Source organism: Mustela lutreola, chromosome 2 (genome assembly GCF_030435805.1).
Source record: "Mustela lutreola isolate mMusLut2 chromosome 2, mMusLut2.pri, whole genome shotgun sequence".
Lineage (NCBI taxonomy): Eukaryota > Metazoa > Chordata > Mammalia > Carnivora > Mustelidae > Mustela > Mustela lutreola.
Genome location: NC_081291.1, coordinates 32040706 through 32063693, shown reverse-complemented (window position 1 = coordinate 32063693; position 22988 = coordinate 32040706). Strand labels below are relative to the sequence as shown.

The 22988-nt window shown below is 40.4% G+C and overlaps 1 protein-coding gene across 1 annotated transcript; it reads left to right on the top strand.

Annotated features, from left to right (window-relative positions):
* The first annotated feature begins 51 nt into the window (after positions 1–51).
* THOC7 (THO complex subunit 7) lies at positions 52–22507 on the top strand. The gene is made up of 8 exons (XM_059161423.1): positions 52–204; positions 15720–15837; positions 17484–17611; positions 17925–18011; positions 20075–20132; positions 21263–21329; positions 21413–21482; positions 22174–22507. The coding sequence occupies exons 1-8, from the start codon at positions 186–188 to the stop codon at positions 22239–22241; spliced, it is 615 nt and encodes a 204-aa protein (XP_059017406.1). The 5' UTR covers positions 52–185; the 3' UTR covers positions 22242–22507.
* Positions 22508–22988: the final 481 nt, after the last annotated feature.

Here is a 22988-nt window from a genome sequence, read left to right as displayed (position 1 = left end):
GGAGCGCGAATCCCGCGGCGGCGGCGGCGGCGGCGCAGCGCGGCTCAGGCGTCGGAGCGGGCGGCCGCGGGCGCCGCCGCCTCCTCCTCCATGGCTGTTTACCCGGCTGCATTGTGGGAGTTTGACCTCCGCCGCCGCCGCCAACCGCCGCCTCAGCTTGCGCCGCCGCCGCCGCCGCGCACGCCATGGGAGCCGTGACTGACGGTGAGGCCCGCTCGCCGCCACCCGGGCCCGTTCCCCCGAGCCCCTCGGCCGCCCCGGCCTCCTCCGAGCCCCCCGGCCTCCCCGGCCCCTTCAGGGAGCCCCTCGGCCTCTGCGATCGGACCCCGCGGGGAGCCGGCCTTTCCCGGACTCTTCTCCCCGGGTCCTTCGGGCCTCTCCCCGGCCCCCTGCTCCCCCCGGGAGCCCCTCGGACTCTCGGCCCGCTTTTCGGAGGCCGCGCCTGGCTTGCAGAGGGTGTGCTGGGAGGATGGTCGGGGGGCTGGGAGCACACGTGCGGGGGTGGAGGGAGCGGGAACGGTGGCAGCGGTGCGTGGGCGGGTGGTACCGGGAAGGGGTCCAGGCCATTCGCGTTTGTGACGAGGGAGCACTTAGTGAGAGTTTGGAGTCCGAGGAGTGGCGAAGGGGAAGAAGAGGTGGAGACCCTGCCCCGGTGGTCCGAGGTCTGGAGGGTGGGCTGGAGGGTGTGGGAACTTTAAGGATGGGGTGGAAGTTTGGGGCCAGGCCCGGACAAAGGGAGAGGTTCCAAGACGCGGGTGCTAAGGGTGTCAGCGTACACAGGGTGACACCTGGAGGAGGATTCTTCTGGACGGGTTGGGAAGGGCCCCCAGACAGTGGTGTGGATCGCAGTGAGGCCTGAGAATTAGCCCCGGACTGGAGGTACGAAGAGGGAGTTAAGGACAATGTCTAAAAAGGATAGATGTGGGTATCTGGAGGGCAAGCAGAGAGTGTGCAGTGTGCATGGGGGGGGGGGGGGGTTAGGAGGACCCAGTGTAGGGATGAGGCCACCTGGAGTAGATAAGGCAATGAGAGATTTGTCAGTGTATATGTGTTGGGGAGGAGGGTGCGCAGGCAGAGATGGGGTTTGTGGAACGTTGGGAGGGTAGTTTAAGGCAAGTGGACCCATGTGTGCAGAAACCCAGGAGATGATCTGCGGATTGAGAGCAGAAATAAAATAGGGTGCCACCGTGAGGAAGGTGGACAGGCATGATGGGCAACTGGAGGGAGAACCTAAGAAGGTATTAGGTTAAGGAGGAAGGAAGTCTTTTGACATCAAGGAAGGGGATGTCTAGGGCTGCTGTATTTGAAGAGAAGGTGACCAGTAAGGGTTGATGCCTGTGGAGAGATCATTTCTGAAAAGTTGGGGATGGACAGGATCTCCACATTAAAGGGCCTGCAGTGGGGGGGGAGGGGGGGCTAATTTTGTGATAACAGGTAATGAAGTGGGAGGCTCTTAAAGGTCCAGGAACTTCATGGGAAATTACAGCTTTGTTTCATTCTAGTTTTATTTATCCTGTCTTGGCTAGTCCTTGGGATTACAGTCCAGAACCAACAGGCAAGACCTTTTCTCCCCTCTTAGGTTGCAGTCTGGTGGAAAGAGCCACTTGTGCAAAGGCCCCCAAATGTTGGAAAAACTCAAAGTTGATAAATATTTTCTAAAATTTAAAAAGTTATTTCCAGAGATTTCTGAGGGCAGTGGGAATCAGTTTTTAACATCGGTGTTGTGTGATCAGAATTGCATTAAAAGCAAGAAAACAAAAACCACCACCACGCTATATGTACTATGTGAAGAATGAGGGGAAGGGAAGAGAGGAGTTCAGTGGTCTCTTAACATGTAGTAGTCATCATGTGTCAAGGAGTGTTCTAATTATTAACTCCAGTTTACAGGTGCAACTGGGACACGAGGAGGTTAAGCAACTTCTCCACGTTTGTGCAGTTAGTAAGGTATAGAGCCAGAGCTGAAACCAGGCAGTCTGGCTCCTGAGTTCTTACCCCTTATCACTGTGCATCCAGTCTCTCCGTTACTGCTGCCCTAGTCCTAGTAAGAGATCATGGGAACTCAGAAAAAAGGGGCATACAGAGAAGTAGACTGAGATAGAATATCAGGACTTAAGCAGTTGAGTGGATGTTAGAGGTCACAGGAGTGTGCACTCTGCCCCTTAAAAGCTGTCTGATCTTGTGTAGGTTAATCTCTTTGAGCCTCAGTTTCACTCTTTATAAATGGGGATAATAAAATCTATCTCATAAGGCAGTTTAGAGGTTTAAATGCAATAAAAGTTGTAGTGCTTTGCATTGAGTCTGACATGCAGTAATGTTCAGCAGATACTAGTAAATGTAAGAATTGGTTTACTCATCTCTCCTTCATTTTCCTTTGATTAGGGCTGCGCCTTCTTCATCTTTGTATTTGCACAGATTGTCCTTTCCTGGCTAGCAACTGCTATTTCTTCAAGACTCACCTCAAGTATTCATCTCATTTCTAGAAACAGTTGATCTTTCACCTATTAACCCTGTTATTTTATGCATATTACTGTTGTAGCACTTAATACTTAATTTACTTAAATGACATATTCCAGAAAATATTTAAGGCAGCTCACCATAATGTGAAACCATAAAAAATAAATGCATGAGAAAACAGGGCAAAAAGAGCATTGAGAGGAAGGAAAACGAGGAAGTTAGAAGTGGGGTGATCCTCAAAATGCAGTGGGTAAAATCTGGTGCATTAGGCAGCCAGAAGTGACTCTTGTTTCTCTCCTAGTTCATACCAAGGGGCAGGACCTACTCCACTGTGTGCTGTTGTGTACAGGAGAGAAGGCAATATTAGATACACAGTATAAGCAATTCTTTCTGATTAAAACACTAGAGATAAAGTTGTCTCTAGGGTCCCCATAAAGAAAAGCTAGTGTCATATCCTTAACCTCTTATCAGCACCATTGATCATAGGGCTGTTTCCTAGCACATCCCTGACTAGGTCAGAGAAGGCTAAATTACAATTTAGAAAGGCATTCTCCCATCCAAGTACTAACCAGGCCCTACCCTGCTTAGCTTCCGAGATCAGATGAGATTGGGCGCGGTCAGGGTGGTATGGCCGTAGACTGGAAAGGCATCCTAAAGCCAATAGGTGGTTTAGCTGAATACTTCTGCTGCTCTGCCTTCATTCAGAGTGGATGAAGTACAACTTTTTCAGGCAATCCACAGTAAACATGGTTTTTCTCAACTGGGCTTTTGGTAAAAAGCAGAAGTGAGTAGTGGGTATGATAGGTCAGCAGTATATTGCATACCTTCTGGACCCAATTCAGGGTGCTGTCTACAGCAGTAAACTACAGAAAGCCCCGACTTCTGCTTGGGGGACAGAAGCAATGGTGTGAAATCAAATAAGTAATAAGATAGTTTCTGAGAAAGAACATAACTAAGTCCTGAAATGACCTAAGTTCTGAGAACGAACTAGATGGGATATGAAAGACCATAATGGGGGAGGGCTGCCAAAAGTCCAAGTCCAGTAGACTTCTCTGAAAAGTGACCCGTAGAGTAAGGCCTGAAGGCGTCAACCCCTATGTAGACTTCAGGAAAGGATTCAGGACAGGTTGCAACTAGTGCAAAGGCCTGAGGCGAAAATAAGCTCTGCCCTGCGGAGAAGATAAGGAATAAATTCAAGGGATCAGATAAGGGTTGGTATCCAGGTGCGTCTGGAGGGGTGTGATACAAAGGAGGTCAGAGAAGTAAACAGGAGCTTGCCCAGAGCTACCTAAGCTGTGGAAAGGCTATTGGATTTGTCTTCTGTGGGGACTTACAAATACGATTAGAGGATTTTAAACAGAAAAGTTAGTATTTTTTGATCCTTCTGGGTGGCTGTGTAGAGAATGGATTCTAGGAAGGCAAGAATGGAAGCAGAGAGGCCAGCAAGAAGTCCTCCAAGGCTCCGGGAGGGTTTGGATTAGGACGATGGCCGCAAAGAAGACAGGAGTGGCCTGAATAGCTCAGCCACCCTGAAGAGTTGTTGAAGTACCAGTACTTGTCTCTGGAGCTTAGAGAACAGCTAATGCCCTCTTACAAATTTGAGGTGCCTGGCAATATGCTGTGCCCTCACATAAACCTTCCATATGAGTTTGCCTGTCCTTTCGGACAGGGAATTCTTAAGAGGGGAAGCTCTTATATTTCCTGCACCCTGTATAAGGACATTTCGGTGCCTGTGAGGAACTCCTCTGCTCAGAGGGAAGGAGAGAGACATGATATAGTTTCCATGGATACAGAACTATAGATATTACCACCAACACTACCATTTTATAGATGGCAAAATAAAGGTCCTGGGGAGCGAGTGACTTACTGTCACATAGCTAGTTCTCAGCAAAGCCAGTTTCTCTCCTCCCCTGTTGTGACTCCAGCATTTTGGCTAACTGAAAACAGTTCAGGTTTTTGTTTTGTTTTGTTTTAAAGATTTTACTTATTCGTTTGAGAGAGAGCACAAGCAGAGGGAGAGGCAGAGGCAGACTCCCCGCTGAGCTGGGAGCCTGACAGGGGGCTCAGTCCCAGGATCTGGAGATCATGACCTGAGCCCAGGGACGATGCTTAACCATCTGAGCCACTCAGGCACCCCTGAAAAACAGTTTAGATGTTGTCACTGTTAACTTAAACTATGTTCACAGTTTGTATTTTGTATGTGTTAATTTAAAGAGTGTTAAACAGTGTTAGTGTTAGTACCCTGATAAGAATCATTTCAGAAGCACTTTTTTTTCTGAGAGAAAGAGAATCTTAAGCAGGCTCCATGCCCAATGGTGAGCCAACGCAGGGCTTAATCTCATGAGATCATGACCTGAGCCGAAATAAAGAGTGAGACACTTAACCAACTCAGCCATCCAGAAGCACTTTTTGCAGTGCAGAGAACATTAGGTACGTACGTACACGGATGTGCCAGAGCACAGATGCGGGTGAGAAGGAGATGGCAGGGAGCGGGGTGTGGCCGTACATTCCACTGAATAGAGCTTGTTGGTTTTGACTGTATTTTTTTTTTAGTTGACGTGAAATTAGTATATATCATTAGTTTCAGGTGTACAACATAATTTGATATTTGTATGTACTACCAAGTGATTGTCATGATAAGCCCAGTTATAAGGGGCATATAAGGGAAGCCTACCCTGCAATGGCCCTGTCCCTCTACTAACCACTAATCTGTTCTCTATATGGGTTTTGTTTTGGTTTTTTTTTGGTGTTGTTTGTTCATTTGTTTTTTAGATGCCACATATAAGTGAAAATGTATGGTATTTGTTTTTTCCTGTCTGACTTGTTTCATTTAGCATAATACTCTCAGGGTCCATCGCATGGTTTTCCAAATGACAGGATTTCCTTTTTTATGGCTGAGTAATATTCTACTGTATATATGTTTTTGCTTTTTAATTAGAAATATGATGTTTGGATATATGCCATTAAAACTTAAAATAATGGGCTTTAATATGCCTGTGAACAATATGATAGAATAATGGAACTATGCTCCAACTTTCTAATAATGTGATTGTGGATATTTTCCTATGGTAGCGGATACTACTCATCTGTAAAATGAAAGTAATAATACATGCTTCTAGGGTTTCTTCAAGGGTGAAGTGTGATAATGTAGGTAAAGCATTTCGAAATTGGCTATCTAATCTGCTGTCCAAACCAGGACACTCTCCAGAGTAAAAGGAACAGACAGAATGTATGGTCCTCAGATAGGAGTGGGTAAACCTTGTTTAAGGGCCTGCTGCTGGGATTCCTTTTACAATTGCTGATCCAATGTTAATCGGACCTTTGTGGTCACAGAGTTTGTTTGGCTTTTTTTCCCCCCACTAAAGCCAATGGATTTAACCACTGTGCTCCCTCAGCTCTGATCCCAGCACAGGGGTTACTGATGCAGTGCACCTATTAAATACTGTTTCTTTAGCCAAGATAAATGGTTTTAAAAAGCAAGATTGAAGTTTCAACCTTGACTTTTTTAGCACCACCCTCTAAACACTTAAGTAAATCTAGAGAAAAACAAAAGGACCTCAATACTTTGTTTTGCTTTAAAAAAAAAAAAATTTGCTTTAATTTTTGTTTAAGTAATCGACTTTGACATTAGCAATGTATTTAGACTAGCCCTAAGTATCTCACGAGAGATCAGAATTTTAAATGGAGAAAGCAAACCATCTTATAAACTGTTCCTTCCACTGCCTCTTTGTAATCTCTTAATGTTGTCAGCCTTCAAAATTGTTTTAGTGATTTTAAGCTTCTTGAAAGGAGGGGCAACATGTTATTTTACCATAAGTAACCTAAAGCAATGAGACATAAGTAATTCATCTTAATGACCCATGAGCAGTGGCGAACCAGTGATAAATCTGAAAAGAATCTGCATGCTCATAGTTTTTACATGGCCCTAGTCTCTTGTAGGTCAAGTCAAGCCAGTTTTCTTGTTTCTTGTTAACACATCATGGATTCGTTAAAGAACACTGAATGGGACTTATAATGCAGAAAAAATGAAGAAAAATACCTCAAAGTGACCAATAAGCTCACTCCCCAGATAATCACTATTAGTATTTTTAAAAAGAAAAGTAATGCATGTCAGACAATTCAAGAAAAAAACACCAGTGACAGTGTGAAAACCCTCCCCTCTCATTTCCCATGGCTAGTCCCTCTTCCCCAGAGGTAATCACCGTAGACTGTTTTTGGTGTGCCTTTGCAGAAGGATTTTTAAGTGCCTCTAAAGGGTGAAAGCATCTTCTCTCGTGCCAGACTTGTGAGTTTGAGTCTAAGCTCTACTCCATACTTCCAGTGACATTTAATTTGAGCAGCTAACTTTAAGTTCCTTCACTGGTAAAATAGAGGTAGTAATACCTACTTTACAGGGCTGTTGTGCAGACTAAGTGTAAATGCATATATGTATATGCATTTACATATATGTGTATTTACATATATACATTCGCATATACATATATACAAATAAAAGTTTTTTATATGTAAAAAACACATTCTTAGCATATTACAAGCATTATGTCAGTTGGTTGGCCACTATATCTACTTTAAAATTTTACGCAAACATTTACAGACTCTTCTGTGATATACTTCTATAATCATATCGTGGAGCTCTTCCTACTTCATGCTTTTGTATCACTGTGTAGTATTGTATTTTTAAAATTAATTCTTGGGCCACCAGGGTGGCTCAGTTAAGTGTCTGTCTTTGGCTCAGGTCATGATCTTAGGGTCCTGGGATTGAGCTCCACATCAGGCTCCCTGCTCAGCGAAGAGTCTGCTTCTCCCGCTCCTTATGCCCCTACCCCCTTGTGTGCACACTCTGGCTCCTGCGCATGCTCTCTGTCTCTCTAATAATCAAAATCTTTAAAACAATTAATTCTCTAGTAAACATCTAAACATTTAGTCATTTTCAGTTTCTTACTCTTACAGGTAGTATTCCAATGGAGATATTTGTATAGATGCCTTCACCACACACCTGTGGGAATATTTAATAGGAGACAGGTCAAAGACTACATGTATTTTTAATTTTTGGTACATATTGCTACATTGCTGTAGGAGCCAGCTGTTTCAAAGTCACCCCGTCCCAAAGTGTTTAATAAATTGTCCCTTCTCATGGTTTTCAGTTTGGATCTAGAGTGTTTAGGAACACGAAAAAGAAACCAATGGTTCATTTCTGTGCTAATAGAATTCCTTGCTAAAGTGCTTTTAGAAAGGAAATACTAGTCTTCACTGGTCGGTCACAGGATTGCTCTTTCCTTTTTTTTTTTTTTTTTTTTTTTAAAGATTTTATTTATTTGACAGAAAGAAATCTCAAGTAGGCAGAGAGGCAGGTGGGGGTGGGGGGAAGGCTCCCTGCTAAGCAGAGAGCCTGATGGGGCGCTGGATCCCAGGACCCTGAGATCATGACCTAAGCTGAAGGCAGAGGCTTAACCCACTGAGCCACCCAGGTGCCCCAGGATTGTTCTTTCCTAAAAGCAGGTGAGATTGCTGTGCTGTGAGGTCCAGCAGTTTTGAGAGGCACACCTAGGGGTAGATCAGCCCTAAGAGGAAGTGACATTAACAGTGACACTCTTGAGGGTGCCTGGGTGGCTCAGTGGGTTAAAGCCTCTGCCTTCAGCTCAGGTCATGATCCCAGGGTCCTGGGATTGAGCCTCACATCGGGCTGTCTGCTCTGCAGGGAGCCTGCTTCCTCCTCTCTCTTTCTGCCTGCCTCTCTGCCTACTTGTGATCTCTGTCTGACAAATAAATAAATAAAATCTTTAAAAAAAAAAAAAAAAAAGTGACACTCTTGACACTGGTTGTCAAGCCTTGACCTATCCCTAAAGAAATAAGTGTCTTGAAAGTTGGGCCACCGTTTTCTTCCAGATTGTTTTGCTTTTTGAATATTTGCTCCCAGATGTTCTGAAAACTTGTTTTGTAATCAAGGTTTAAAGAGCTACTGTGAGGGAATAACAATGATGGGTTTTGAAAGTCTGGGTTTATGAGGGATTGTCCTTTCTGTGATAAAATGAGAACACTGCTAAAATGGCAATGTCCCGTGACTCAAGGCTTGGAGAAGGAGAATGGGTCTAGTGACTGTAAAGCAGTCATTTCTTCCTGCCTCTCTGTTTATGGAAAATGAGATATTAAAAACCTAACCCCTTGGACTATTTGAGGCTTATTTAGTGTCTTCAGCAATTACATGTGTTTTTTCTAGGTATAGGTATAGGTCAGCATATAAGACAAAGAGGGGTTGAAAATGACAAGTAAATCTTTGCTTATCAGCATATATGTGTCATAACTGATTTTAAAGTGATTCTGAATGGCAGACATTTTGTAGATATAATTATAGCACAATATTTAACTGAATCCAGTAAGAAATCTTTCTACAAGTCTACACTCAGGTGGAAAAGCACCAGCCTTGGAGCAGATATTAGATATTTGGGGTTAAAAACTTTTCGGGGATGCCTGGGTGGCTCAGTTGGTTAAGCGTCTATCTTCGGCTCAACTCATGATCCAGGGTTCTGAGATGGAGTCCCGTATCAGGCTCCTTGCTCAGCGGGGAGTCTGCTTCTCCCTCTGCCTGCTGCTCCCCATGCTTGTACTCTTGTGTGCACTCGCCGCTCTCTACCTCTCACAAATAAATATATAAAATTTTTAAAAGCTTTTCCAGATGGCATTGATCTTATAGTCAGTAAAGAAAGCAAACGTGACAACTAAGAAATGATAACATCATTAAAATAGTTTCTAACCCATCTTATAAAGGGTGGGCCAAGATCTGCCAAAGTTAATAATATTAGTATTTAAGTTGCTTATAGAGATCTTCAGGCATGATGATAATTTATGAAGTTAATGTGTATAGTAAACAAAGGTTTTAGGTGTGTTCAGTGTAGCACTAACTGATGAAGTACCATTAAAAGTAATAATACTCGTCATCTGTGTTAGGAACCATCAACAGCCTGCCTGGATCTAGATAGAATAAGCTATTTTCAAACTGGCCTCTTTGATTGTTGTCTTACTTTGTTGCTGTTGGAGCAGTGCTGTGTATTTTTATTTATGTTACTTCGGGGATTTTTATTCCCAGAGTATTTTCTAGGCAACAGCTGACTATGCAGTTTAAGTAGAGATACCGTGACCTTACAATATGAAGCTTAAGAGAAAAGCAAATTTGGGAGAGATCATAACTAGGCAAAACTCTAAATGCATAATATTTACTTACATGGTTATACAGTTGTGTCCATAGATACAGATGTACCTATATATATCTATAAATATACCTTTCATAGTGTTCACTCACTTTTTAAGACTTTTTAGGATGATACAAGTTGTGAATTAAATTAACATAAAGACACGGGTAACTTCTTTTTTTTTTTTCATTCTCACTATGAAATGGCATTGTGCTCCTTTGGATAATTTCATTTCAATAAAGTTTCACAGCTTTCCTTCCAGGTGCATATCTTATTCCCATTTTACAAATGAAGTTTTATTCCCGTTTTACAGATGAAGTGAAACTTGGTCCCCCACACACACACACACAAAGTAAAGCCTCTGTGAACTAATCAGAATTTTGGCCCCAGTTTTTGACTTTGGCCCAGGGGTTTTGCTATGAAGAAATGCCATTAGAAGGAAGAGGGATAGGGCTGAACTGGGAGAAGGACCTGGGACAGGGAATCCACGGTCCTACCAGAATTGGACCTGCCACACTCCTACACGTGGTGCCTTGGCTTTGGCCCCTGCCTTTTCCCAGCCAAGTCTCTGTTCAGTCCCAAATTGCCCCAGGACCTGTAATTCTAATCTCTAATTTTCATGCTGTTTTAGCTCCTACTGCATGTTTTTTGGTAGCCTCCTAATAGCTTCCCTGCCTTTGGGCTTTTCCTAGTTACTGTCCATTATGTACACTGCCCTCAGCTTTGTACTCCTGGCAAGTCTTGGTCCTGAACCATTAGCTACTCCCAGTTGCCTACCAGCAATGTCCAAGTCCACTAGTATGGCATTCACTAGTGCAGACTCCCACATTTGGACCTCCATCTTTCTGCCCTTGGGTTCCAGCCTCCTTAAGGTTCTCATGTGCTCATGTATCTTCTAGCCTTTCATTCCCTCCTCTGCTAGAGCTCACAGCTTTCTCCCTGCCTGGGGGGGGGACAGGGAAGGGACTTTAGCTTGCTTTTTAATTTTTTGCCCTTTTTAAATATTTAAAGTTGGTCTTTTTCTTTTTCTTTTTAAGATTTATTTATTTGGCAGAGGGTAGCAAAGGGAGAGAGAGTCTTAAGTAGAGTCCTCAGTATGAGCATAAAGCCCCATGTAGGGCTAAATCTCATGACCCTGAGATCATGACCTGAGCCAAAGTCAAGATTCAGATGCTCCACTGACTGTGCCAGCTAGACACCCCAAAGATTGTACTTTTTTAAGTATTCTTTGCACTCAGCGTGGGGCTCTTAACTCACAACCCCAGGATCAAGAGTTGCATGCTCTACCAACTGAGCCAGCCAGGCACCCATCATTTTTTGTATTTTTTAGGTAGCTTTATTGAGGGATAATTTTATACAAAGAACTGAATATTTAATGTGTAAAATTTGATGTATCTGGACATATGCAAACACCTGTGATAATTTCACCATAATCATAGCTTTCTTTTTCGAACAACAACTGACAGACTTTGAGTGCTCATATGATTCAAAAATCAAATAATGTAAAAAGATATTTCCCCATCTTCCAGCCTGTTCTCTAACCCACTTACATTGCCCCTCTCCCTTGGTAACCCCTTTTAGTTAGTTTCTTGTATATCATTCCAGGGTATTTGTAGGAATATAAGCATATATTCTCATTTCTCCCCCATTTATATTGAAAGGAAGCATGCTATACATTACTGTTCCTCACCCTTGCTCTTTTTCAAGTTATCTTTTTTTTTTTTAAGATTTTTTTTTTTTTTTTTTTTTTTTTTTTTTTTTTTTTTTGACAGACAAGAGATCACAAGTAGGCAGAGAGGCAGGCAGAGAGAAAAAGGGGGAAGCAGGCTCCCGGCTGAGCAGAGAGCCCGATGCAGGGCTCGATCCCAGGACCCTGGGATCATGACCTGAGCCAAAGGCAGAGGCTTTAACCACTGAGCCAGCCGGGCACCCCTTGGTAAGTTATCTTAAGTGATCTCTGTATCAGCACATAAACATTTCCTCATTTTTTGGTGGTTGGGTTTTTTTTTTTAATGGCTTCATAGTATTCCATCATATTTTTGTGCCAAAATTTATCTAGCTCCTTGTCAATGGAGATGGTCATATTACATATGTACGAGTTTATCTAAGATTATTGGGTGGAAGGGTCTATGTTATTTGAAGTTTAGGTAGATATTGTTGAAATACCTTTTAGCTTTCTTGGTTGGTGATTTTTTAAAAGATTTTATTTATTTTATTTTTATTTATTTGAGAAAGAGTGAGCAAGAGAGAAAGAGAGCACAAGCGGGGAGAAGGAGAAGCAGACTCCCGATGCAGGGCTCAATCCCAAGACTCGGGATCATGACCTGATCCAAAGGCAGATGCTTAATCAACTGCACTACCCGGGAACCCCCAAAATTTTCTTTATTTGAGGGATAATGAGAGAACGCAGGCAGGGTGGGGAGCAGAGAGAGAGAAGGGCAAGCTGACTCTGCTGACTGTGGAGCCTGATGTGGGGCTTGATCACAGGACCCTGAGATCATGACCAGAGCAGAAAACCAAGAGGTCACTTAACTGAGCGAGCCATCCAGGCATCCCACTGACTGATGATTTTTAAGTATGAAAAGAGCAGCCCAAATTCCATTTCCCCCGAGTCCCCCAAGCCAAAGGAAACTGTCCTAATCTCTTGTCCATGTCATTCACATGTCCATGTCATTCACTTAACAGCCCCTGCCTCTTCTGCATGTGTTCACATGCACATTATTTCTCCACCTAGAGCGGAAGAGCTCAGGTCTTCGTCTCATATCCTCAGAACTGCTCTGGTCCCCTATGAACACATCTGCTCATTGATCAAGTATTCATGTTTTTGCACAAGAAGAGAAATCTCTGCTTCGGACCTGAAAATAAGGTGGTTGCCTGCTAGTCCTTGTTAGTATTTTATTGAGACAAAACTCTTCAGAGAGTAGATGGCCCCAGGCAGATACCACAATCCAATTTAAAAATAATTATTGCACATCAGAAGTGTAAAGACACAGGGGTGCTTCCTCCTCTCTCTCTCTCTGCCTGCCTCTGCCTACTTGTGATCTCTGTCAAATAAATAAATAAAAGTTAAAAAAAAAAAAAGAAGAAGAAGTGTGAAGACACAGTGTGGAAAGTTGGGCAGGAAACAAAATGAATGAGACCCAGAACTGGCCCTCAAGAACCTTTTCCCAAGTTTATTTGGCCTGTACAGTGTTCTGACATTTTTTCAAAAACTTATTTAATTGGGGTATTACATATATAAATGTACACAGATCTTAACTCTACAGCTGGAATGATCACCAAATGTGCTTGAAATATTTTTTTTGTCACCAAACCTTAAAAATCTCTTGAAAAACCAGCTGTGGTAATAGTTTCCCCCCTTCGGGTACTTATTTCCTGATTTTCTATTCCCTTACATCCCTGGTCCTCAATAAAATAAGATGCCCAGGTATTTGGGAGGAAGATGGTGGTTGGTTGGGCAGGTTGGGAGAGCAGAGCTAAGAAAACGAGAAACTGAACAAAAGAAAGGAATTGAGCAGCATCAGATATCCAACTGCTCACTGCTGGATGTTTACTTTTAACAAAGTTAAAGCTTGTTTGTAATAAATAAAAATTCAAAACCCAATTCTGAAAATGTTCCTCTAATGTCGCAGAACAGATTTTAAAACTGCAGCCACCTGCCTTCCAAAGTTTATCTCTGCTGCACCTGCGCTCAGAAATACTTCAGCCTACACGCAGGAACTCTTGTTTAAAGATTTCGCTGTTGTTTCATTGTGCAGGCTCTCGAAGAATTATCTACACTTAAAGAATTGTTTTTTAGGGGCGCCTGGGTGGCTCTGGGTTAAAGCCTCTGCCTTCAGCTCAGGTCATGATCCCAGAGTCCTGAGATCAAGCCCCGCATCGGACTCTCTGCTCAGTGGGGAGCCTGCTTCCTCCTCTCTCTCTTTGCCTTTAAAAGATTTTTTTAAATCTTTTTAAAAAATTATTTTTTAGGGGCACCTGGATGGCGCAGTGGGTTGGGCCTCTGCCTTCGGCTTGGGTCATGATCTCAGGGTCCTGGGATCAAGCCCCGTATCGGGCTCTTCTGCTCAGTGGGGAGCCTGTTTCTTCCTCTCTCTGCCTCTCTGCCTACTTGTGATCTCTGTGTGTCAAATAAATAAATAGAATCTTTAAAAAAATAAAAAAAATTATTTTTTAAAAATATAATGCATGCACATGGTGAAAAACAAGTCTGTGAAACAACATAGAAAATTCAGTTTTTTCTCTGAAAAAACTGTAGTCCCTCTGTAGTCCCTATCACCAGGAGAAACTACTATAACCAGTTTCTTGTGTTCTTTCCAGAGATATTCTCTCAACATGCACATACGTGTGTGTACACGCACAGGCACAAACAAACACGCAAGGCCTCCCCCTTTTCTACACAGATGACAGCAAACGGTGTGGTTCTTTGCACATGTTTTATTTGCACCTGCATTTGCATCTCCTGGACCAAAGGAGATTTCTTGCCGTCAGCATATACAGCAACACTGTTGGCTTCATCATAGTACATTATATGAAGTTTGGATAATCTGACTAGTCTCTTACTGGTACATGCTTAGGTTTGCGATCTTTCTACTATGAACAGCACTAAGAACATCTCTGCATTTAAATTTGTGGGTGGATGTGCATGGTTATCTATAGGATCAGTTCCTAGAATTGGAGTTCTGGGGTTGAAAAGAAAATGTGCCTTGGAAATCTTGTTTGTGGTAGCCCATTTGCCCCAGAAAGAGCCTACCCATCTGCATGCCATCAGTGTATGTAAGTGCAGTTTCTCCATATCCTTGCCAGCACTTCTATCAGGTATTTTGATCTTTGCCAATCTGATAGATGGAAATTACGTTTGGGGTGCCTGGGTGGCTGAGTTAGTTAAGCCTCTAACTCTTGCTTTTAGCTCGGATCATGATCTCCTGGATTGTGGGATCCAGCCTTTGTTCCAGCTCGCTGCTCAGCGGAGAGTCTGCTTAGGGATTCTCTCCTTTCCCCTACACATGCGAGCTCTCGCCCTCTCAAATAAATAAACCTTTTTTTAAAAAATTGTGTTTCGGGGCACCTGGGTGGCTCAGTGGGTTAAGCCTCTGCCTTCGGCTCAGGACATGATCCCAGGGTCCTGGGATGGAGCCCCGCATGGGACTCTTTGCTCAGCAGGGAGCCTGCTTCCCCCTCTCTCTCTGCCTGCCTCTCTGCCTACTTGTGATCTCTGTCAAATAAATAAATAAAATCTTTAAATAAATAAATAATATAATATAATAAAAATTATGTTTTATTGGGTTTCAGTCTGCCTTTCTCTTGTCATGATCCCGCATTATTTTGTCCAGCAAGAACACTGCCAGACGGGCCAATTGGAGCCCCACTTACCACTCACCATTATTATCTGCCATGCTCTCTGATTCCATTTTCTTTTTCTTTCCCTTGAAGCAAAAGTGAGACAGACTTGTTAAAAAAGAAAAAGAAAAAAAAAACAAAAACGTCTTCATGGGGGAAGAAACATTACAGATGTAATAACTAAATTACACCTTCTTTTTTTTTTGATAAATCCATTCCCATTTCTCTGACCTCTCTTTCGTTCTTGTCACCCAATCTGCCACTACATCTTTCAAATCTTTTCTTTCTGTTCCTTTCAGAGACACAGAAAGAGACAGGAACACTTCAGCCTGCCTTCTGTGTAAACAGGTTTTTCCAAAACAAAGTTCTCCAAGAACTATGGCTTATGTGCTTGGCGATACCTGAAAACTTTCCGTTCAGTACCCCAGCAGTAGAATTCCAGTTCCATGAGAGCATTGATAACCCCAGCCTCTAGTACACTGCTTGCATATAGTAGACACTCAGTAACTGTCTTCATAGTGACATAAAAATATATACATAAATTCTAGTAAAACCTGCATGACGTAAAATTTGCCATCCTAACCATTTTAAGTATACCGTTTAGTGGCTTGAAGTATATTCGCGTCCCAATGGTTTTCTTCTGGATGAATGAGTAAGTCATGATATTGGTTATTTGTCCCTGAAAGTCAGCAAGAGCCAGACCATCGTTTTCATTCACGGTGTTGTTCTTCCCTCCAGACGAAGTCATACGGAAGCGACTCCTGATTGATGGAGACGGCGCTGGAGATGACCGGAGAATCAATCTGCTGGTGAAAAGTTTCATTAAGTGGTGCAACTCCGGGTCCCAGGAAGAGGGGTATTTCTCTGACTCTCGTTGCTACACCAATGTCCTAATCAGAGTTTAAACCGTGTATACAGCCCTGTGTGTAGTTCAGCTTTTCACTCCTTCAGTTGTCCAGTGGAGGCAACTCTAGATTTTTCTGGCCCTTATTTCTCTTCAGAAGCCTGCTTTGTGTTTATTCAAATGCGCAGAAGGTGTAGTGTTTAAGAAATAAGGATTGAAATCTGGCTCATTCATTTGGTCACTTTCGGCATTTAGTTAGACAAAATATCTAAATGGAATTTTCTCTTTTGCTTTTTTCGTTGTTTTTTTTTCATAAAATATTTGAATCACTCTTTATAGCACTACTTTTTCTTTTTTAGTTTAAATTCAATTAATTAACATGAGATATATTATTTGTTTCAGGGGTATAGGTCTGTGATTCATGAGTCTTATGTAACACCCAGTTCTCATTGCAACGCATACCCTCCCCAGTGTCTATCACCTAGTTACCCCAATCCTCCACCCTTCCTCCCCTCCAGCAACCCTTTTTTTCAGTAAGCTGTACGCCCAGTGGGGCTTGAACTCAGGACCCTGAGATAAGGGGTCACCTGTGCTACCAACTGAGTCAGTCTCTTTCTTAAATAAGCTAATAAAAAGTTTTTATATACTGCAGGGTTTTATATATATTTAGTAACTTTTTTGCCTTAGAAAAATTTCCCTCAGGGCGCCTGAGTGGCTCAGTGGGTTAAAGCCTTTGCCTTCGGCTCAGGTCATGATCCCAGAGTCCTGGGATCGAGCCCCGCATCAGGCTCTTTGCTCAGTGGGGAGCCTGCTTCCTCCTCTCTCTCTGCCTGCCTCACTGCCTACTTGTGATCTCTGTCTGTCAAATAAATAAATAAAATCTTTAAAAAGAAAAAAAAGAAAAATTTCCCTCATTTGAATTAGCTTTTCACATAAATCATTGTAAAGAGTGAAAAATTTGTGAAAATAAAATTCTGAGGATAAAAAAACCATCTTGATTAAAACATTTTTTTTTTAAGATTTTACTTATTTGAGAGAGGGGGAGGGAGAGCAAACTCCCCACTGAGCAGGGAGCCCCCATGGGGCTGGATCTCAGGGCCCTGAGACCTGAGCCAAAGGCAGATGCTTAACCAACTGAGCCACCCAGACACCCTTGGATTCAGACATTTTTAAAAAGTATTTTAAACAAAATTCAAACAAGTAGTTGAATTAAGTTTATATTGATAAGAACAGCAGTCCCATCTTTGCACTTGTAACTGAAGCAGTTTATAAATTCAAGTACTCCCATTAAGAAAAATTAAACATAAAAGAAAGATATTCTAAATTATTTTAAAGCAAATGAGGGGCACCTGGGTGGCTCAGTGGGTTAAAGCCTCTGCCTTCGGCTCGGGTCATGATCTCAGGGTCCTGGGATCGAGCCCCACATCAGGCTCTCTGCTCAGCAGGTAGCCTGCTTCCTCCTCTTTCTCTCTGCCTGCCTCTCTGCCTACTTGTGATCTCTGTCTGTCAAATAAATAAATAAAATCTTTAAAAAAAAAAAAAAAAAGCAAATGATTCTCTCAGAACTTGGTAGTTCTGCCTGCACTGTAATATATATATAATTGTTCAACTTTGGTATTTCACAAAAATCTTTAATCTGTTTTTCTCTTTTCCACCAGATATAGCCAGTACCAACGTATGCTGAGCACACTGTCCCAATGTGAATTTTCAATGGGCAAAACTTTGCTGGTATATGATATGAATCTCAGAGAAATGGAAAATTATGAAAAAATTTACAAAGAAATAGGTAAACTTAAAACAATTTATGTTTCTTTGTAAAATTTTAATTTTTATGGTGTAAAGGAAGTAATATCTACTAGCATTTTTCTTTGAATAGTGGTAAAGTAATAACAATGACAATACTAATAGAAAGAATGTGGTAAATGTTAGCTCCAAAAATGTATTCTGGTATGATTGCGGTACTTTGGATTGTAGCTGTTTTTTAAATACCAGCATCTATTAGCAATGGAACTTAATTTAAAAACACATTTTAAAATTGAAAATGGATGAAGATGATGCATGTTGTTGCAACTGTCTTTAAAAAATCCCTTTTCACATAGAATGTAGCATTGCTGGAGCACATGAAAAAATTGCTGAGTGCAAAAAGCAAATTCTTCAAGCAAAGCGAATACGAAAAAATCGCCAAGGTAAGGGTTTTTCGGGATTTTGGGTGCAAATACTTTATTACTGAGTACTATTTTCATATGGTTTTTAATGTTGTGTGGTAAAATCTTCAGCAAGAATCAATCTGAATTAAAAAAGAAGGAGCTAAACTTAATTCTTTAAAACTATATTATTCTTCAAAATAGTGGAGAAGGAAGGCTATGCTGAAAAACACTTTTTTGATTATACTGATTATCCAAATATTATATTATATTGATTATCCAAATATTATATTATATTAATTATCCAAATATTTCTTAAGTATTCATTTTTTCTTACTGTCTTCAGACTCCTTTGCTTAAGCAATGTTATGGTTAATCAGCAAAGACCATTCACACAAGTACACTAGACCTAAGGTTTTGTTTGTTACTTGTTTGTTTCATGGAGTTACTTTCCAGGAAAAAGAAAAGAATTTAAGCCCAGTGAGTTTTTAAGTACAAACCAAGCAAACATTTAAAGTTTAGCTTCGTCCTGATCTCTTTTGGTTTGGTTTTGTTTGTTTGTTTTTAAGATTTTATTCACTTATTTGACAGAGAGCAAGAGCACAAGCCAGGGAGAGCACCAGAGGGAGGAGAGGGAGAGGCAGGCTTCCTGCTGATCAGGGAGCCTGATACAGGGCTCCATTGTTATCTTCAGGGAGCTAGAGTCTCTGGGAAAGGAACTAGAGCATCTTTCACATATTAAAGAAAGTGTTGAAGATAAGGTTAGATTATGACCTGAGCTGAAGGCAGGTGCTTAACCGACTGAGCCACCCAGGCACCCCTGTTTTGTTTTTTTATTAGGTTATGTCCTCATTGCAGTCCATAAAAACTATTTCAAAATTGTTTCAATGGCTGGGGCATTGTTCCTCCTATAATGTAAGTTGAAAGAATATAAATATATATAAAGAATATAAAAAATATAATGCATAATCACAACTGTGACCTATATACGAAAAACAAAAAGGAAATAGAAAATGTTAATGGTTATTTTGGGTCTGCAGATTTTTATGGCTTGGTCTTTTTTTTTTTTTTTTCCCTTACAGTGGACATGTATTATTTTGTAATCAAAAACTTTTTTATTGGGGTGCCTGGGTGGCTCAGTGGGTTAAAGCCTCTGCCTTCGGCTCAGGTCATGATCCCAGGGTCCTGGGATCGAGCCCCACATCGGGCTCTCTGCTCAGCGGGGAGCCTGCTCCCCCTCTCTGCCTGCCTCTCTACCTACTTGTGATCTCTGTCAAATAAATAAATAAAATCTTTTAAAAAAAATTTTTTTATTAAAAGTCACACTTTTATTGAATCAAAATGCTGATTTTCAAAACAATGAACTTTACTTTTTAATGAGCCAATTAAGATGTTCAGTTCCTTATTTTAAAAAATTGGTTTTGTACTCATTCAAAAATACATGTGGTCAAGTTCAGTGGCCAATTTGCAGAAGAATATATCAACTTATTTAATAATTATTGACTCTAAAATCATTTTAAAAGGTTCCATAGGGTTTTTCTCTATTAGTTGAGGCTTTTAAATGAATGCTGCCATTCATCAGTTCAAGGTTAATGGGAAATAACAGGGAAATTTGGAGACCTCAGTGGAAGAGAAAAAATAAATTTTATCATTTCTGAATTTTAAATTGTTTTTAAATTTCTGAAATCTTTACCTTTAGAATGAGAATGAGAAGTGTTTGCCATTGTTAAGATCTGCAGTGAATGGTAGGATATATTGACCTCGCTAATCTTCTCTTTGCTGGGCAAATAGTGAATAAGATCCTCTTCATAATCAGTCCACTTAATGATCAATAAAGGGCTTCAGTTCACTTTGCTATGCTAGCCTCTTATATCCTGCCTAGGGATAGGTAAATAGAAAAACAGAGTGGATGCAAAAGGCTTTATTTGGAACAGTTTGAAATCATGTTGAACCAAGTGACATTGGCAGTACTCCTTCCATCCTTCAGTGTTTTCATCTTTATGCACTGAGAAAGTGATTAGAAGAGACCTGTGATATTTCACCTTTTTCTTCATGTCCATGTTCAAAAGAAAACCTTAATTTGATAAATATTTTGTATCTTTCAGAGTATGATGCTTTGGCTAAAGTGATCCAGCACCATCCAGACCGGCATGAGACATTAAAGTAAGTTTAGAGTCTACTTTGAAAGGAACCAATCTTTATAAATTTATAATGTTTACATACTAGCCTATGCATTCCATTTTTATGGGAGTACATAATATGTTTCAGAAGGAGGGGTCAGATCTTCCAAATTACATATTCTACTACCAGTTGGCTGAATTTTTCCTTCCTCTGATCTTACTGTCTGTAGTTCTAAAATAAATGAATATATATATCACAAATGAAAATAGATAAAATATGGTAGACTATACATATAGTACAATACTAAATGAGCAATTTAAAAGAACAAACTATCTCAGGGGCACCTGGTGGCTCAGTCTGTTAAGCGTCTGCCTTCGGCTCAGGTCATGATCCCAGGGTCCTAAGATCAAGTCCTGCATCGGGCTCCCTGCTCAAAGGAGAGTCTGCTTTTGTGTCTGCCTCCCCCAGCTTGTGCTAGTACTCTCTCTCTCTCTCTGTCTCTGTCTCTTAAATAAATTAATTAAAATCTTTAAAAAAAAATGCTTAGATCTTAAAAATATGATCAGTGAAAAGAAGAACAGAAGACATAATGAATTTTAAGTTATTCCTAAGTTTCTGTAACACATACAGAATAATAACCATTTATAAAAATTAACCCCCCATTACATACTAGTACTGTATATTATTTAGAGAGACAAATATGTGAATGAAAAAGGATTGGCGTGGTGAAGTGATTGCCTGAGTAAGGAATAAAGGAGGAAAAATGGTCTGGGATAGAGGATAGCCAATAAGGTTCTAAGAGGATTTCAAGTTAATCTGAAATGTTTCATTTCTTTTACCAAGGGGGAAAAAAAAAGAGGAAGGACCTTTTTTTAGGTCAAATAAGTATGATAAAATGTTAAAAGTTATCAGTTCTTTTGGTGTGATATTCTATTACGTGTGTTTTCTTAGGTTTTAAAACTTCTCTAGAAATTTGATTTTAATAAGAAAAGTATATACTTAGAATTTTAAAAGACCATCCTTAGCTTCAACGTTTCATCATAATGGAGTGTAATAACTTCTTATCCTTTTTTTTTTTAATTTTTAAAATCTTATTTAGTAACTAAAAAGGTATTAATTGTGACTTCTGTGCCCCCAGTTAGCAAACTATAACACTGTCTTATTGTTTTCAGGGAACTAGAATCTCTGGGAAAGGAACTAGAGCATCTTTCACATATTAAAGAAAGTGTTGAAGATAAGGTATCTGTACACATACATTGGTCTCTATGATATGTATAGGTGTATAGATCAATGTGTATTAATTTTTTTTCTTGTTTACACAGCTGGAATTGAGGCGGAAACAGTTTCACGTTCTACTTAGTACCATCCACGAACTTCAGCAAACGCTAGAAAGTAAGTAGAAGTAGTCACAGAATGAATGTTTATAAAGACTTTTAAGTGATCCAGGGGCATGCCTTCTAAAACACACATCTTGTTGAGAGAGTAGACCTTCAGTTTCAGAAGAGGAGTATAGTTGGATGATGTTAGAAGTACTCAAGCTGTTCAAGTTTCTGCATATATGATTTAAAATACATGTACTATGGTTCACATTGAAATTTAAGGATGATAGATTTGGAATTCTTCTTGGTTTATTACAGTTTATTGCTATAAAGTAACAATGCAGGATCCAGGCAGGCAGTGGTCAGTGAGTGGAGTAATAGTGCATAAGCACGTTTGCATAGTCGGTAAATGGAAGGTGCTTTGAGAAACCTGAGGCTAACTCTTTGTATTGACTGTTGCCAATTGGAAATGTCTATGTTATCTGACCTCCTTATTGTTTTTACAAAAAACCTAAAACCTAGATTTTTTTAAATGTGTTTTATAACGTAAGTTTTACATTTTGACTTAACTAATAAACACCAACAACCAAAACAGCACTTTTAAAACCAAACACTGTGTTGGCCAATGACAGTCATAGGCTGCCATTTTGCCATCTTTGTTTTAGACATATCGGCTCATAACGGATAAAAATGTTGTCATGTATTCATTAAACATATAATTTAAACGAATTAGACTGAAGTTTTATGGTTTTTCTCAAATGCAGATGATGAAAAGCTCTCAGAGGTAGAAGAAGCTCAAGAAAGCACCATGGAAACAGATCCTAAGCCATAGACAGGCTAATGGTTCACACTTCCCAAGAATGCAGAAGTAACGACATGCTCCTAGTGCATTCAGAATTTGTTGTGTTCTTCAGATATTTAAAGTTTTGGCAGATTAAACTACTTTGCTTTTAAATATTAATGCACAGTTCATTCCTATTTCTTTACACGAAGGAAAAAAACTTCACTATAGATTTGTTTGTATTGAAATGTGTTTTTTATTTTTATAAGGTAGGAAGCAATATCCAAAAATGTTTAATAAAATGTTTTCAAGGCAGATATGTTTGTTCTCATTAGCTTTCTAAGTAGTTTTTATAAAATAAATTGAGGATTGTGAGAAAGTGGCATTTCTAGAATGTATGTGAAAAAAATGAGTCAGTCTGGAAATCATTACCATCTTTGAAAATGGAATTCATAAATAGGCTTCATGAGGGCTTTGAACTTTTGAAATTGTGTACAAAGTGTCTGTGGTGTGTCCTCATTTGGCAAGAGGTTGCCTGATCTAACAGTGGTATAAGAAGTAATTACAAGAGCAAAGTAAATCAATCATGCATTGCCTTCTAGATCTCTCAATGTAATGCTTAAGCAATGTGGTTGTTAAACGTTTTGTTGTTATGTTTTCTTCTACTGTTTCATTTTTAGGAGTCATTTTCAGTAGAAAAAACATATCGACAAAGAAAAAATTGTCTCAGAAAAATAATCTATTAAAATGGTCAGTCTTGCATAAACGATTTCATGATCTTAAAAATTAAGCTAAGGC

Coding starts and splice junctions, on each gene's coding strand:
- THOC7 (XM_059161423.1), top strand. Junction 15,838..17,483: donor TCCGGGTCCCAGGAAGAGGG/GTATTTCTCTGA, acceptor CTTTTCCACCAG/ATATAGCCAGTACCAACGTA. Junction 21,330..21,412: donor AAGAAAGTGTTGAAGATAAG/GTATCTGTACAC, acceptor TTGTTTACACAG/CTGGAATTGAGGCGGAAACA.